The following is a 17546-nucleotide window of genomic DNA, read 5'->3' on the forward strand; positions in this document are numbered from 1 at the left end:
GATGAAAACCGAAACCAATGGAAACCGAAGGCAATGAAAACCGAGGTTCCACTGTATTGATATATAGATATATGCATACACACATGTGGTAAGCAAGAAAGAGAGAAATACTTCTACCATCCATGTAAGATTGATTGAAGGACAATTCTGCTTCTTGCTCAATATTGCTCTTTTAGTTATGAAGATGATCTAACACAATTATAAGCCTACAATTATAAGTTTTAATTGATTCTTTGGCCAGTTTTAGTTAGGCTCCTATGCTGTTAACCCCTCTCTGAACTGTCCCAGAGACATCTTGAGTGTTGAATTGAGAAACCAAGCCATAGGAATATGTAGCTGGAAGACTAGCTATTTTACTTCATACAAAGCTGTGTTTTATTTTTCAGGCAGTGATCTGTTTAGGTACAGTATGCAACATATAAAGCAAAGGTGTCTTTTAAAATAGCAAAACAAATGAAAACCTCCAACAATGCATATGCAAGCAATCATAGGCCGAGATCAATATAAACTATGCACAGTTGATGGGGGCATTTGTGATCTGGTGTCACTTCACTGATGGGACCCTGTTGATGTCAGCTGGCCCTGAGCATTTTTTTCTCCCCATAGCAAAAAATGTGGTATTGTGCAAAGACTGGAAGCTTGCTCTTTCCTTGGGACTTGGACAAGGAGAAGGTGCTGTGTTTAAGAACAGGCCCGAGAGAGTGGTGGACATCTGAAGGCGGGCTTCCGTTTTAGATTACGTTAGGGATGGGTCCTCGCAAGACCTAAAAAAAGAGAGAGAAAAAACAAGAGGGTTTAAGGGCACGAATATGAAGGCATTCACTGCCTTGCTGTAGACTGAATTGCCAGTGGGGTAGGGTGGATTCTGGAGTACGCAGAGGCGGAGATGCAATGGGACATCTGGGGCAGCTTGCCCCAGGCACCGCCATTGCAGTCACATGTTGGGGGCAGGGGTGTGTCAGGGGTGGGGCATTTCGGGGATGGGGTGGGGCCAGAGGTGGGATCCAGCAGGTTCTCACCAGTTCCCGAGAGTGGGTTACTAATTATTTGTGTGTGCCGAGAGGGGGTTACTAATTGGGTCCGCTTTTCCATCTCCACGCCCTCGCCTCCCCGAGAGGCATATTGCCTTTGAACGTGAAGGTTCCATATAGCAATTGCAACTAATAATGTAACTCCCTGAACTGGGTTAATCCCTTTCAGGTACTGCAATTCATTGATTCTCAGTCTTTCGTACCTTTTATCTCACCAGTCTCACCAGGTTTGCCTAGGCATTCTGCCCCCTTTGGCTGAGGGCCAATAGGAACCTGTTACTGTACCCTTTTTTGGATCCCCACCACTGGTATAAGCGTAGTGGGAGGACAGTTCATGTCCTGGGAGCAATTTCCCCTCCCTTCATCACTGGGAGCATGGTAGGGTCTTCCCTGTCTCCCACAGGAAAGGCCTCATGTTTGGGATGTGGCTGGGTTCATACTTATCCTTTATACTCCCCCCATTGGCCTGTCCTTCAATTCCAATGTGTCTCTGGGCAGTGGCCTCAGGGAGAATAGCTGGGCTGATCATTTTCTTTTTGATCTTTGGCTGAGGGGTCTTAAATAGCTACCTGCAGTCCTTACCCCCATCTCCTCATCTTATGACACTATCTAGTCTTGAAGGACTATCTTCCCAGTCTTGCTGTCAGTCTCCCGGGGTCAACCTGATGGGCTCTTGTGCTCCCCTCCCACTGCACCTCCTTCTGTTGTGGTCAGTGATCCTGTTCCCTCCTGGCAGCCATTGCTCTGAATGGTGGCGGCGGAAAAAGTTCTTAAGATGCCTGTTGGATTGACTACATGACGTCACTGTAGGAAGTGACACCAATCCACACTAGGAATCACTGAGCACTATTGTGTTTCCAAGGAACACTTCATGGAGAAAGTTGAATGCAAAACCAGCTCTACTTCTCACTTGCCTTGAAAGCCCCTTTTTGAGGTTGCTATAAATTTGTTTGGACTTTGTGGCACCGATGCATGCATAAGAAGAAAGAAGAAGGAAGTGATGAGTGGGAATGAAAACGACGAGACGGGGAGGAAGGATGAGTAAGCCAACAAGTCAGGAAGAAAATAATGACTGGTTAAGCGGGGGAGATGATTTGTCGGAGAGAAAACTGAGTCTGAGAAGAGACTGGCAAATCCCTCACACAGTAGCACACTTGGGAAGAGTAAAAACTCGCCCCTTCCTTCTCAAACAAGGTGACTTTTAAACCCCAGTGGTTAGTGGGTGGTTGGCGATTTGCCCTGTGCCCTTTGGTCTGAGAAGATAAATCTCTGTGTTAGGAAAACTGCTTTATGATTCACGGAAGCTCACTTGTGCGAAGCAGAACATACCTTGTTGTGCCGTTGTGCTGACTCTCCAGTAGCTGAGGACAGCTCCAATGTTATTCGCTACCGTGCCGTTGGGTAACCGGAGATCGTCCTCGCCTATACCGTTGAAGTTCCCACATGCCCTTTGTACTTGGTAGGACAGTGTTCCGCTGAGAACCACCGTCGCCTCTCCCTTGCTGCTGAGGAGAACACGTATGTCCGTTCTGAAACCTACCGCCACCACTCCCTGGATCAGGCTTACTGTGACCTCCTTGGAAGGCTGAGCTGGGAGCGGAGCAGGATTCTCATTCACCTACAACATGCAAAAACAGCGGGTCACGAAGACACCAAGAGCAAGTCAGGATAAGCACGCGCAAGGAGGACAGATGCAAAAAGATGATCCTTGCTTCTCCGGATGATTGAGGGAGGGGGTAGAGACACACGTCTGCTAAATGCCCTTCCTCTTACTATGATGCCATTAACTGCCCCCTCCTAAGCCTTGGCATTCATGCCCAGCCCGTCAGTTTCCTTTTTGAACTTATACCCTGCCCAATATGAAGGTCTCAGGGCAGCTCACACACACACACAAAAACAAGCAATAAAAACATCATAAAAAACAAGAATAAAACACCATAAAACAAACTTTCGAAACATTGTCCATCCACATACCCTCTTCACCCCAGACCAGCAGCCTCCAAGGGGGGCATCAAGAGGGTCAAAGATTGAAGGCCCGAGTGAAAAAGAAAGTCTTCGCCAGATGCCAAAAACCCATACAGAGTTGGCAAATTGCCACAGGGAGACAATCCCATAGTCTGGGGCTATCACGGAGAAAGCCCTCCTGCATACTCCCTCCCCCCCACACATCGGCGGGGAAAGGGACTACCAGGAGGCCCCCATCCCAGCTTCTCCTCAGTGCTCAGGCAAGTTCATATCATTTCAGGGGCTCCTTCCGATAGGTGGGACCCAAGCCATTCAAAACTGCTGCCCCACATGGCAGCTCCGGGATTTTGATGGGAATCTGGCATGGACTTGAATCGACTTCTGAGCTTGATGGGGTGATTGAGAAATGGAAGGGCTAGGCCTAGTCTCATCTAGATTCCCGTAGGGCTAAAGAGGGTTGGTCCTTGAGCGATAGTACTTGGATGGCAAACCACCACCAAAGCCTAAGGTCGTTATGCTGAGGCAGGTAATGGCAAACCATCTCCGTCCGTCTGTTGCTTTGAAAACCCAATAGGGTTGCCCAAATTTTGCTGTGACTTGACAGCACTTGACACACTCTGTTTACAGATATGTGTATGCGTGCATACACCCTACCCCCCCAAACACACTCTGAGAAATTTTACTTCTCTTTTGATGTCATGACCTGTGGTTACAACATTAAATTAGATCCATGCGCGCTGATGTTTTCAAAAGTTCATTCATTACAGCAGCCCTCCCGGCGGAGCAAATAATAGCCCTAGGGCCATTTTGGTTTAGGAACTGATGTGCTGTGTGGGGGGGAGGATGAAACTCCTTCTCTGCCCATGTTGTGGTCTCTATCCAAATTGGCTCTTTGTGTCCGATGGGAAATTAATTCCTGGCAGTTGCTGTCTGACTGACAATGAATGAAAGCTGGGGCAGGAGAACCTAGACATGATTCAGAAAAAAAGTCACATCTAGTTTGCGCCTTAGGTGCTGTGCAAAAGCATTACTTCTTATCCTGGCTTTCTGTTAAAAGGTTTTATTATTTTATTTTAAAAAGTTGATTTATATTCTGCTTCTTGCTCGAGGACTCTTCGACAGGTTTCTTTTTGGATGCTCAAATGGCTGTGTGACATTGGACATTTGAATTGGTAGGAAGAAACGCTACAGGAAGGAGACAAATGCCGAGGAGACGGACGGAGCAGGGAGTTTTGCAAGCTGTTGCTTCCTTCTTACCCAAGCGGAACCCTCCTGGTTTACCCTCACAACAAGATTCTGGAAGAAGATGATGACGGAGTTCACCACAGGAGTGGGGCATGTGGGGCACTTCTGCAGGACTGCCACCACCCGGAACCAAGAAGTCGACGTGGTGTTGACGAGCGAGGAGATCTCATAGGACCCAATGGAAGGAACTTTTCCGGTAACGCCATCATAAGTGGTGAAGACATCTCCGTGGGCGATAGTGCAGTGACCCTCTGGCTGAACACAGTCCCATTTGTGGTTGCTCAAGACACAGGACCTTCCAGTTGCGCACTGATATGGTGTGCACACCACCTTCCCTTTACGGTGGCAGACACACTGCTGCTGGCATTCGGCTGTCAACACCGTCACTCCCATCTGTAAAACACACAAGGTTATTCAGGAGATGGGAGATTTGGATTTTGTTCCCACATTTCAGAGCGCACATGTAGGATGTATATTCATACATGCTAGACTTCTTATATGATAACTATCATTATGATCCAACAGCTTGAATTCATTCATTCATTCATTCATTCATTCATTCATTCATTCATTCATTCATTCATTCATTCATTCATTCATTCATTCATTCATTCAGTCAGTCAGTCAGTCAGTCAGTCAGTCAGTCAGTCAGTCAGTCAGTCAGTCAGTCATTTATTATATTTATATACCGCCCTCCCCAAAGGCTCAGGGTGGTGTCTATCAATAATAAAACAATTTAAAACATCATAATATATAATTTACATACAATAATACATAAAATAGCAAGACTACAGATGGCTTCAACCCCTCCCTCCCCCTTTTATATACCCACGGGAGGCCAGATGTTCTTATGGCGGAGTTGACATCATCCTGGCTGGCCAAATGCCTGGCGGAACAGGTCCGTTTTACAGGCCCTGCGGAAACTTTGTAAGTCCCACAGGGCCCTGATCTCACCTGGAAGCCTGTTCCACCGAGTAGGGACCAGAGCCGTAAAGGCCCTGGCCCTTGTAGAGGCCAGCCAGATTGCCTTGGGGCCAGGGATCACCAGTAGGTCCACCTCCGATGAGCAGAGGGACCTAGAAGGGCGATATAGGGCGATATTATATCTTTATCACTAACCATCTAATCGGCCAGGTGAGGGTGACCCTGCCTAGAGATCTGGACATTCTGGAACAATGTGGCTGCAAGACTTGGCCAAATGTTGGACCATGTTAACCTTTCAGGGCTCTTATCTAGACAGCCAAGGCTAGCCAGATCTCATCAGAGCTCTGAAGTTAAGCTTGGTTGGCCCTGGTTAAGATTTGGATGGACCACCAAAGAATATCAGGGTCTCCACACAAATGCCAGCAACAGCAAATCACTTCTGAAAGTCTCTTGTTTTAAAAACCCCAAGGGGTGACCATAAATTGGTTCTCACTTGATGACAAAAAACCTCTTCCAGGGTTAATATGAATGTTGGTTAATCAATGATCTAACTTGATATAAGGCAACCTTATTAAAAAGAAAGGCCGTGGCTTAATTGTAGAACTTCTGATTTACATGCAAAAGAGTCATACATTTCTCACCTCCTCCCTGATGAAATCAATCATCTACACTGGGCTCTGCAGGCTAATGGCTACTCTACAACAGAAATCAGAAGAGCTTTAAGATCAAGAGAAACCCAGAAGAGTGAGGAGAAACAGCCCACCACAGGAAAAATATTTATACCATACATCAAGAGAATCACTGATCAAATAGGGAAGCTGATGAAGAAACATAACCTACAAACCATCTTCAAACCTACCAGGAAAATACAGCAGATGCTACGCTCAGCAAAGGACAAGAAAGACCCCCTCACTTCTACAGGAGTCTATTGCATACCCTGCAGCTGTGGAAAGGTCTACGTTGGAACAACAAAACGCAGCATTCAGACTCGTATTAAGGAGCACGAAAGACACTGTCAGCTTAACCATCCTGAAAAATCTGCAGTTGCAGAACATGTCTTAAACAAAACTGGACATAATATTTTATTTGAAAACATGGAAATTCTGGACAATTCAGAAGGTTACTTTGTCAGACTGCACAGGGAGGCCATTGAAATTCACGAACAGCAAGACAACTTCAACAGGAAAGAAAAGACTCTGAGAATTAACAAAGCTTGGCTACCAGTACCAGTACTTAAAAACACCAAAAGCAAACCCCAAGGGCATGCTAAGTTCATGAACAATGGACTCCATCCAAACACAGGATTTGCATTCACCAATACTGCTGCTGCTGCAGGGCATGAAAAGGTGAATCACTCCCTGGACTGATAAGCCCCACCCGCAATACAATACTCAACCACATCTTTGCATAACAAGTTCTACCCAAACACTTACTGATTGGTTCCCTACCTTGGGACATGGACAATATATACCCCACTAAATATTCCCTTCTCACTGGACACAGTGATACACCTCTGAAGATGCCAGTCACAGATGCAGGTGAAACATTAGGAACAAGATCCACCAGACCATGGCCACACAGCCCGGACAACCAGTATTTAAAGGTAGTTTTCTACTTAAGGTGCATTGTACTTTAAAAGTTATTCATCATGAAATGAGGATTAGGTTTTAATGGACTGATTATCCACTGCATTCTGATCCTCACCCGTGGCCCAATCTGGCACAAAAAGTTGCACCAGAAGTGTTCTCCCTTTCCCTGGTGAAAGTGAGAAGCACACAGGGGGCATGAGGAAGCACGTCGCAACAAGAAGTCTTGCCCTGACGTGCATCCTCCCTTGGCGCGCCGCAAAGAGGAAGCACATCAGGACAAGATTTTTTTGTCCCGACACACTTCTGGTCTCACCGCACACCCCAGCACCGGTGGGTAATTGGCCAAGATGTAGCATGAAGCTGTATATTTGTGCAATGTTTAATTTTGGGGGGTAAATGAGTTCCATTAATCTGCTCACAATGTCATGTTCTTCCAGAAGTTTCTGCAAGATTGCTTTGGGCAATTTTTCTTTCTAGACGATAGTATCACAGATGTTTGGTTTTGCACAATTGTTTGCAAGTGGATTTTGCTATTCCGCACAGTAAAATCGAGCTGCAAAGTGCATTGGAAGTGGATTGAAAGTGCATTATTCTGTATGTGTGGAAGGGGCCAAAGATCTGTAACAAGCAAATATTTCTTTTTTGGGAAGTACTGAGTAGCAGTGAATACAGTGAGCAATAATGAGTCATACAATGAGTAATAATGAGTAACTAAACAAGCTGAAATTGTATCAATAATAAAATTACAGTATTGACTTTTTTGTTTAGGGGAATCTATAATCAACCTAAAGGATTCCAGATACTATCCATCTTTGAGCCCACCGTCCTAGTTTTTTAGTTTCAGAGTTATCTGTTCAGGTTTCAGTCACATCATATACATCACATACCTACAGTATATCACCTAAAAGAAAGAAACTGTACAACCATCCAGGAACCACCATAAATAAGTTTATGATAAAAACTAGTAGATTAAAAAAAAAGATAATTGAGGGGGGAAATTGCCCTGTTTGTTTATGCAACAAACTCTTTTCATCTTATTGAAAACCCTGAAAACCCACTGTGTGGGGCTGTTTCTGCACAGCCAGAGCAACGGCACTCCATCAGCATGGTTCATGCCGATGCAAGCCCCGGGGCCGTTCGCACAAACGGCCCCACTGGCTGCGCAGCTGGCAGAGCAGGCTCTGCATGGCCGCGTAGCCCTCCAAACGCCTCCTTACCTCCTCCTGGCTTCTGTTGCTCTGTGGAGGGCAGGGGACATGCCCCCATGGCCAGAGCGATGACTGCAGGGTCAGAGGCCAGGAGGCATGTCCCCTGGCCTCCACAGAGTGACGGAAGCCAGGAGGAGGTAAGGAGGTGTTTGGGGCTGGCACAGGGAAAATGCCGCCTTCCACCCGCTGCCGTTCACACAGCAGCAGATGGAAGAAGCCGCTTTTGAAAAATCTCGCTCATTGAGCAAGGTTCAAAAGTGGCGTTTTGTGCTGCTTGGGCAGCACGAGCACAGTGCTGCTGTGATGCAGCAGCACCTGCTGTGCAAACAGCGCCCCAGGGACAGTGTTTTACCATACTTAGGGTGCTGTTATTGGGCTGTGTGGAAACAGCCTATGTTATATATGGTTCAGTCACTCAGACAAGGATGCAGTCCACCTAGAAGAGCAGCTGTTGTAGGGAAACTACTGGATAAAGCCTATGACTAAGAAATGGAGCAATGTGCAACAAGTCTAGAGGGTAAAATGCGTAACCTTAGTCTTGATGGGTGGAATAATGTCCACAATAATCCTGTTATATGTGCTGTTATATCATAATTGGGGTGCTGTGTGGTTTCCGCGCTGTATGGCCGTGTTCCAGCAGCATTCTCTCTTGACGTTTTGCCTGCATCTGTGGCTAGCATCTTCAGAGGATCTGATCTGTGATGCCAGCCACAGATGCAGGTGAAACATGAGGAGAGAATGCCATACAGCCCAGAAACCACACAGCACCCCAGTGATTCCAGCCATGAAAGCCTTCGACAATACAATTTCATAATTACTTATCTATGTATTTCTAATAGTAAAACCAAATTGCTAAAAAAATGAAACTTTAATCTGATTATAAATGTCCCTTTATTAATTACCCTGCACACCATCTATTCGTACCATCTATCCGGCAAACTGCCGGTCCCCTTCCAGAGGTGATGGGGTTGGAATCTTGGATGCCATCTACAATTGGGTTATGATGTTGCTACTGGATTTTAATGTATTAATTCTCATTTGAATTATGTTGTATATTGGTTTTGCTTTGTATTGTTTGTTTGGTTTTATTGTACACCCCTCAGAACCCTTCGGGGTGGACGGTATACTAAATTTAATAAATAATAATTAAAATAATTAAAATAATTAAAATAATTAAAATAATTATAAATGTTAGTATCAGCAGGATTGAGTCTTTAGGTAAAAGAAATGGTTTAAACCAAGTCTTACTGACCAGTGATTTAAGTGGTAATTGAAATTGATTTGATGGGGTAGAAAATGTTGACAGAGATAAATTTTTCTCTATTCTCACAATACTAGAACCAGGGGGCATTCATTGAAAATGCTGGGCGGAAGAATAATAATAAAAGGAAACATTTTTTCATGCAACATGTGATTGGTGTTTGGAATATGCTGCCACAGGAGGTGGTGTTGGCCACTAACCTGGATAGCTTTAAAAAGGGCTTGGACAGATTTATGGAGAAGTCGATCTATGGGTACCAATCTTGATCCTCCTTGATCTGAGATTGCAAATGCCTTAGCAGACCAGGTGCTCGGGAGCAGCCGCAGCAGCAGAAGGCCATTGCTTTCACATCCTGCATCTCAGCTCCCAAAGGCACCTGGTGGGCCACTGCAAGTAGCAGAGTGCTGGACTAGATGGACTCTGGTCTGATCCAGCAGGCTTGTTCTTATGTTCTTAATTATTACTTACCTTAAACCATGTGCCATTGTGGAAGCATCGGCACAGGCTCATGGGAACACAGCGGTACTCAGCCATAAAGTAGCCCTCGTTGCACTGGCAGCCTTCGGCACAGGTGCGAGGGCATTGGGTGATGCTGGTCGCATCTTTGCAGCCTCCGGGGCAAGCGTTGGCACACAGTTCATAATGGCTGTTGGCTGGACATCTCATGGCTGCAAAGAAGATGCAGGGAGGTTATTGTATGATGATGAATAGGAATAGAAAGAGGAACACGAGTACCTGTCGACTATTTCTGAACAGTAGTAAGCAATAAAGGAATGATGGAAGAGGGGAGAGTATGGTGACATTTTTTATTTATCTATAATATTTTCATTACCTTTGTTGTTTCTCCAAGGAACTCAGAGTGGCGTACATCATTCTCCCTTCAGAAACCTGGGAGGTAGGTGAGTTTGAACAGGGGCGTAGCTGAGGAAAACGGTGCCCAGGGCTCACCCTGGGTGTTGCCCCCCTCAGATGTGCCCCACCAAACTTTTGGAGTTCAGGACAGTGGTGTAGCGGTGCTGGCCTCACACCCCCAGACTCCACATGGAATTTGGGGGCAGGGAGGGCCAGTTCTATGCTGGCTTCAGGTGGCCCAGGTCCAGCCTTAAATCGCGGGCTTCAAGGCTGCAGTTTAAAGCTCAATTTTAGCCCCCCTGAGGCAAGGATTGAACTGAGCCTCTGAGCTCACCAGTTCCAGTTTGATACTATTAGCTGCACCTGTGAGCTCAGGGGATTAGTTCAGTCCTGGTCTCAGGGAGGCTTGGGCCAATATTTGAATGCCTGAAGCTGGACCCTGGTCATATGAAGCCAGAATCGAATAGGCCCTCTCCTCTCCCAAACTCCACGTGGAGTGGGTTGAGCTTGGCTGGCCCCACCCCCAGCTCCACATGAAACTTGGGGGTGGGATCAGCCCTAGTGGTTGGTTCAACTGCACCCACAGGGAGTTAGGGGAAGGGGTGCAGTTGGGGTGTATGTGCAGTGCATCCCCGTGTGACCATCAGGAGGGACACCTGGGGCTCAAGCCCCACCCCCCCGGTTAGCTATGCCACTGAGCTCAAAAGTGTGTGACTAGAACAAACCACCTCCATGGTTGAGTGGGGATTTAAATCTGGGTCTTCCCGGTTCTAACCTGACATGCTCACTCAGGTGGCTGGACATCTGAACCTGCAGGCACATTTGGAATTCTGATACAGCAGGGTGGGCGCAGCAACAAAATGGCTGCCTCAAAATGGCTGTTGCAGGAGGCAAAGTCAGTCACAATAAGCTTTCCTTCAGCAACACAGTTTAGACCCTTGTTCTGTGGTGGCAGTTGCTGCCAAAGCAGCATTTTGAAAAATCTGCATAGCCAATTAAATCTCCAACAGTTATTCAGAAGCCTGGCTGGACAAAAGCCCTGCATTGCCACACCCACTTTCTAAAAATGCTTGGCAGCTCCTGAGAGTGTGTCGGTGGGCACCACAGCTCCCATGAACACTTTGCTGGGGACCCCTGTACTACCCATTACACTGCACCATGGAAAAAGACTGCTTATCTCTTCTCTATCACTCTCCTACAATCTTTGGTTCAACCTACTTCCATCATGAACCCAGAGGCGTATGGAGCCCAGAGACAAAAATCTGAATTTTCCGCCTCCCCCCAAGAGGTGCCCAGGTCTACTGCCCAGAGTCCAGGTCTACCGCGTGAAGCCTGTGCCGGTGTCCAGGTCTACTGCCTGGAGCGTCCAGGTCTACTGCCTGGAGCTTGTGTCAGCGCCCAGGTCTATGTGCACCCAGAGACGTGGGTTATCCCATGTCCCCATAGGCAGTACGCTCCTGTGTGCACCACTAAGTGAATCCAGTATGCTGACTAGTTTCTGTGGCTCCTTTTCTTCCTGGGGATACTCTGCCTGCTCTAAGCTCTCCCCCTTAATCTGGCTCTTATTTCTCCTTTATAACATTAAGCCTACCATTCCTCCTTTACTCTTTGCTATCCCTCTAGCCAAGGGGAGGAAGGTTGGGAACATCTTTGGCCAGCTGTATGAGAAACTCCTCCATTGCAGATATTTAGCCTCGGCGAGGCAAGGAATGTTAGCAGTGCAGCTTTGCCCAAAAGGCAAATTAGGGAGCCCTTAGCTCAAAACTCTCAGTCTGTGACCTTGAGAGCGCCCAGTGGATCCAGGACCAAGATGGGGTGATAACTGCTATGGATGTAGTATATGGATGGATTGTGAGCTATTGAGATGCTCAGGTATGTACAGACCATGAAAGATGCATGTGGGCAGTGAATATGCCTGATGGACAATAGGGTTGCCAGCCAAGCACTGCAAACCAGTGAGGATTTAAAGGGGTGGCATTATTCCAGTTGACATTGTGATCGTGATATGAACCCAGAAGTGACATCAGTGTGATGCTCGAGCATCCGAATGAAACTCTGTAGCTTTACCACAAAGTTTGGGTGGAATCCTAGACAGTCACATTGATACACTGATGTCACTTCCAGGTTGAGTTTTCTTCACTATGGTTACACCATTGCCCAAGACCGGCAACCTGGCCCCCATATTGGACAACCTTTCCTTGAAAGACTGGTTCTGGTTGGAAACACTTACGGCAGAATTGCTGTGTCCTCCAGGGGTTGATCGTGATGCCAGCAGCTTGGCAAGCGGTAACGTAGCTGTGGATAGCGCGGCAAAGGATGACGCGGTTCCCTCGTGCCTTGCAGAGGTCATGCACGCAGTTATTGAAGAAGATGGTGGGGTTGACGGTAGAATAGCATGTGCTGAACGGGCCATACGGCGACTGCAATATGCCACACTGGCTGCTGTGCACGTAGCTGGCCTTCCGGCTCTCATGACAAGATCCGCACATCATAGCACTGCAGTCCTGAGTGCAGACGGTTGCCGGCTTGTCCACTCGCCAGCTGGAGACAAGGGCTAGCACGCTTGCGGCTCTTTCACCGGTAGGCATTGCGAAGTCATCCAAACGTTGGTCGTTATAGTTGCCACACAGACCACAGACCTGTTTCTGAAAGGAGTGGGGCACCGTGACAGCGAGATGGTAGAAATGATCAAAGGAGGCGTGCAAGCCGAAGTCGGTCTGAAGTATGATGTTGTCCCCATGGTAGTAGACACGCACCCCGCTGCTTGCCAGACGGAAAGGCACGGCGTGGGCAGCACCATTTACCTGCAGTGGCAGACAGTGAGTAAGAAGCAAGCAGGCAGACAGACCCAAACTAGCCTCTTACGAAGTCCCACCTCTTGTCTTTGTCGGTCTGTCTTCCATCTGCTTTGTTCCTTCTAGATGGCTGTCATAAATCCTTTGTCAGTCACCACTCATTCGTTTCCGAGGTGCTCAGACTGACACAAATCAATGGAACGATCCCATTCGTTCCCCTCCATTGAATGTATTTATTTTTGTTTTCTCTATTTATACCTGTCTTTTCCCACAACGGGGGAACCAAAGCTGCTCGTGTCATTCTCTTCTCTGCTTTCTTGCCCTCACGACAACACGGTGAGGCAAGTTAGGCTAAGAATGTGTGATAGGCTTAAGACCGGGGGCGGGGGGTGTTTGGCAAAGCTAAGCCACCACCACCCTTGAAAAATACTTTATTGGTGTTTTGGGGGAGGGGGGGAGTTCCTGCTAAAACATGGTGGCAGTTTAAAGGGAATGGAAAAGTGGATCCAGAATCATGCTGCATTTTTTTTGGCATGATTCGGGCCACTTCAGCCCTACTCTCTCTCTCTCCCCGAAGATTGGGAAGAATTCCTTCTCCTAAAAGGTGGGTTTCAGTGGGCCCTCTCCCCCTCATTTACCTGATAACCAGTCTGGCCAGCAGAGAGCTGCATGCAGGATCGGCTGGAACCTTGGATGTAGCTCTGAGCTGGCTACCACCCCTGGTTTCCACGGGGGCTTGTGGGTGACCATTGTTGCTTCTGGACAGCAAGAGAGAGAGTGAGGTGTGTGTTTGGGGATAAAATTCAGGCCCCTTCCGCACACGCAAAATAATGCGTTTTCAAACCACTTTCACAACTGTTTGCAAGTGGATTTTGCCATTCCGCACAGCTTCAAAGAGCATTGAAAGCAGTTTGAAAGTGCATTATTCTGCATGTGCGGAATGAGCCTCAGATTCAGGTCTAATGGACCCAGTTTTTTGGGGGGGAGAGTTGGTTGGAGGGAATGTGGATATTCCTCAATTTGAACTCCTTAAGGTTTCATCTTAAAAATGATCCCCACAGTATCCTACGGTGTTCCAAACCCAAACCGGACAGTGTGGATTTTTGATTGACTCCTTTGCACTTTCAATGAGCTGTGCACATTTAGAGCTTTAAAACAGAGAGTATTGGAGCTGGAATATCAAAAATTGTTCCCCACTCAACCACCTACGTGCTGTCCTGCTATATTAAAACTACCAACCTCGTATGGAAGAATGGCTCATTGCTTCCATTACTTAGATAACCCCTTACATCGCAGAGCTTTTATGTTGTCTCGATTTAATCTTCTTCCCTCAAAGGTACTGACTGGAAGATATTAAACTGCTAAGTATCAAAAACACATATGCGTTTATTACAAATTAAAACCATCAACGCATCATAGAAGGTCCATAATAGCTTGCCTTATGTACGTAATATCACAATGACAATACCCAAAGGAGTCCCACGGGACACTTTTTTGACCCTTAAAATCAGACATGTTTTGACGTGCTGGCCTTCCTTAGTGGTCAAAAGTAATTCAATAGTACTGTGTATAAGTTACCAGACAACAGATTACAATTATAACACTTTTATGACTGAGACCAATTGTTAGAGAGTTGTTTAAAACTGGCACTCGGGGCTTCCATGCAAAGCCGTGTCCTCTTAAAGAGTTGGATAATGCAATGTGCCAATTATGCCCAATTCCGTGGTGGCAAACTCCTAGAATGTCTCAGTCATAGGAAATTCTTTTAGTTGGGAGCAATTGAATTAAGTTATTACTTCCATAACTTAGATAATCCCTAACATCATAGAGTTTTTATGTTGGCTCAATTTAATCTTCTTTCCTCAAAGGTGTTGACTGGAAGATACCAGAGAATGCCACTGCAGTAGAGAACATGTATATGTTCCGCAAGCTTTCTGGCCACAATCCATCATATCATTTCCAGCTACATGCAGTACCACCCAATGATTTTCTACTCTCCTGACATTGTTCCAAAGATCCCATAAACAAGGGTAGTATTATCCATTTTTTGTCAAACGAACTTACTTTCGAGATTACTGTTATTGTTGCAAAGTCCTTTGCAGAAGCCATTAAAGCTAGAAAATAGACTACTGTGAGTTTTTAATTTTGATCTTGTTTATTGTACATTATTTAAATGTCAATAAAGGATGAAGAAAGAATGAAAAAGAAAGATATTCCCGATTTGGAGGTTTAGGAGTATCCAGATTTCCTGAAAAATATCAGGTCCATTTGATCTGAATCTGAATTTTACTGGCATTTTTTTTAACAATTCTATCCAAGACCCCCCAGTTAGAAGAAGAAGAAGAAGAAGAAGAAGAAGAAGAAGAAGAAGAAGAAGAAGAAGAAGAAGAAGAAGAAGAAGAAGAAGAAGAAGAAGAAGAGGAGGAGGAGGAGGAGGAGGATTTGGATTTATATCCCCCCTTTCTCTCCTGCAGGAGACTCAAAGGGGCTTACAATCTCCTTGCGCTTCCCACCCTCACAACAAACACCCTGTGAGGTAGGTGGGGCTGAGAGAGCCCGCCGAGAAGTTGTGATTCAGCTCCAGAATACTCCAGTGCTGAGTATGTGTGGGAGTGCACAGGCTAATCTGAATTCCCCAGATAAGCCTCCACAGCTCAGGCGGCAGAGCTGGGAATCAAACCCGGTTCCTCCAGATTAGATACATGAGCTCTTAACCGCCTACGCCACTGCTGCTCCCAAGCCTGCATGGCAGAGAGAGATTTGAACCTGGGTTCCCCAGATCTTATTCCAACACTCTAACCACATGTGAGCCAGCGTGGTGTAGTGGTTAAGAGCAGGCGCACTCTAATCTGGGGAACCGGGTTTGATTCCCCGCTCTGCCACTTGAGCTGTGGAGGCTTATCTGGTGAACTAGATTAGCTTGTGCACTCCAGCACATGCCAGCTGGGTGACCTAGTCACAGCTCTCTCAGCCCCACCTGCCTCACAGGGTGTTTGTTGTGAGGGGGGAAGGGAAAGGAGATTGTGAGCCCCTTGGAGTCTCCTTGCGGGAGAGAAAGGGGGGATATAAATCCAAAAAAAACCCCACCTCTTCTATACCATGCTGGCTGTCAAAGTAGTTTGAACTGAAAGCATAATAATCCAAAAATCCTAGACCAAGTCCAGTACTTCTCTGTACAACACCCTGGCTCTCTAAATGTCTTCTGCATAAAAAATCTACCGTGACTCAACTATTAGCCACACCTATTCTCACAAATTCTCCAACCGTTCATGTCCCCCCATCATACAACCACAATTCCCATTTCAGTCAGGTGTCTTACCAGAATGAAGCCCCTCTTTTCCCGCATCATGGTGAAGGTGTGTTCATAGACTATGACGGACACAGACTTGGTGACGGAGACCTTGCCCCTGGCCCGCCGCTCGTTCTCCACGTTGACCGCAAAGGATGGAATGGAGTGCTTGAGCATGCAACTCCGGGTTAAGATGTAAGTGCAGTTGCTCTGGATGTCGTACGTGAGGCCATCGAAGGTGAGAAAGTGGGGGTCACCGAACACGTGGCACGTCCCAGTCTTGGGCATGAGGGAGTGACATGTCTGCACCCCATCCACGATGCGACACTCTGCCTGAGGACCGCAGGAGGACGTCCGGCACTGCATGATACCCCCCGTGTGGCAAACGCATTGTTCCTTGCAGAACCCATTGGGATAGATGGAGTCTCCCATTTTGTAGTAGAAGCCTTGGTGGGTGCAACCACACTGGGAGAGGGGGACGCACGTATCCCCACTCAGAACAAAACCTGCATCACACTCACTACACCCTTCGAGGCACATAGCGTTGCAGTCTGTCCGGTCAAAGAGGCTGCGGCACGTCACGGGGCAATTGCTAGTACAGAGTGCATAATGGCTGTTCAGCGGGCAGTCTGGCCCTAGAAGGCAAGACAAGATCAGAGACATGGGTAAGCACATTTCTAGATTTCCCTTTCCCTCTAAACCCACCCAGCATCAACACTGCCTCAAGGATATTGAAGAGATAGAAAAAGTGCAGAGAAGGACGACGAGGATGATTGAGGGATTGGAGCACCTTCCTTATGAGGAGAGGCTGCAGCGTTTGGGACTCTTTAGTTTGGAGAGGAGACGTCTGAGGGGGGATATGAATGAAGTCTATAAAATTATGCATGGGGTAGAAAATGTTGACAGAGAGAAATTTTTCTCTTTTTCTCACAATACTAGAACCAGGGGGCATTCATTGAAAATGCTGGGGGGAAGAATTAGGACTAATAAAAGGAAACACTTCTTCACACAATGTGTGATTGGTGTTTGGAATATGCTGCCACAAGAGGTGGTGATGGCCACTAACCTGGATAGCTTTAAAAAGGGCTTGGACAGATTTATGGAGGAGAAGTCGATCTCTGGCTACAAATCTTGATCCTCCTTGATCTGAGATTGCAAATGCCTTAGCAGACCAGGTGTTCAGGAGCAGCAGCAGCAGCAGGCCATTGCTTTCACCTCCTGCATGTGAGCTCCCAAAGGCACCTGGTGGGCCACTGTGAGTAGCATAGTGCTGGACTAGATGGACTCTGGTCTGATCCAGCAGTCTGGTTCTTATGTTCTTATGTTAATATTCTGGTCCAGCAGCAGGATCATTTATCTCTTTCTGGTCCTGATCACAGAAGTCAAA

At 46.8% G+C, this 17546-nt stretch overlaps 1 protein-coding gene across 1 annotated transcript in view; it reads right to left on the minus strand.

Annotated features, from left to right (window-relative positions):
- Positions 1 to 741: 741 nt before the first annotated feature.
- LOC125435443 (IgGFc-binding protein-like) overlaps positions 742 to 17546 on the minus strand; it is a 49270-nt gene continuing 32465 nt past the window's right edge. Inside the window, exons 14-19 of the mRNA XM_048501643.1 lie at positions 16190 to 16794; positions 12306 to 12879; positions 9692 to 9891; positions 4254 to 4634; positions 2361 to 2649; positions 742 to 764 (exon numbers count right to left, since the gene is read on the minus strand). Coding sequence (XP_048357600.1) covers positions 742 to 764; positions 2361 to 2649; positions 4254 to 4634; positions 9692 to 9891; positions 12306 to 12879; positions 16190 to 16794 — 2072 coding nt within the window. The remainder of the gene's footprint in view (positions 765 to 2360; positions 2650 to 4253; positions 4635 to 9691; positions 9892 to 12305; positions 12880 to 16189; positions 16795 to 17546) is intronic.

The sequence above is a fragment of the Sphaerodactylus townsendi genome, linkage group LG06 (assembly GCF_021028975.2).
Source record: "Sphaerodactylus townsendi isolate TG3544 linkage group LG06, MPM_Stown_v2.3, whole genome shotgun sequence".
Taxonomy (NCBI): domain Eukaryota; kingdom Metazoa; phylum Chordata; class Lepidosauria; order Squamata; family Sphaerodactylidae; genus Sphaerodactylus; species Sphaerodactylus townsendi.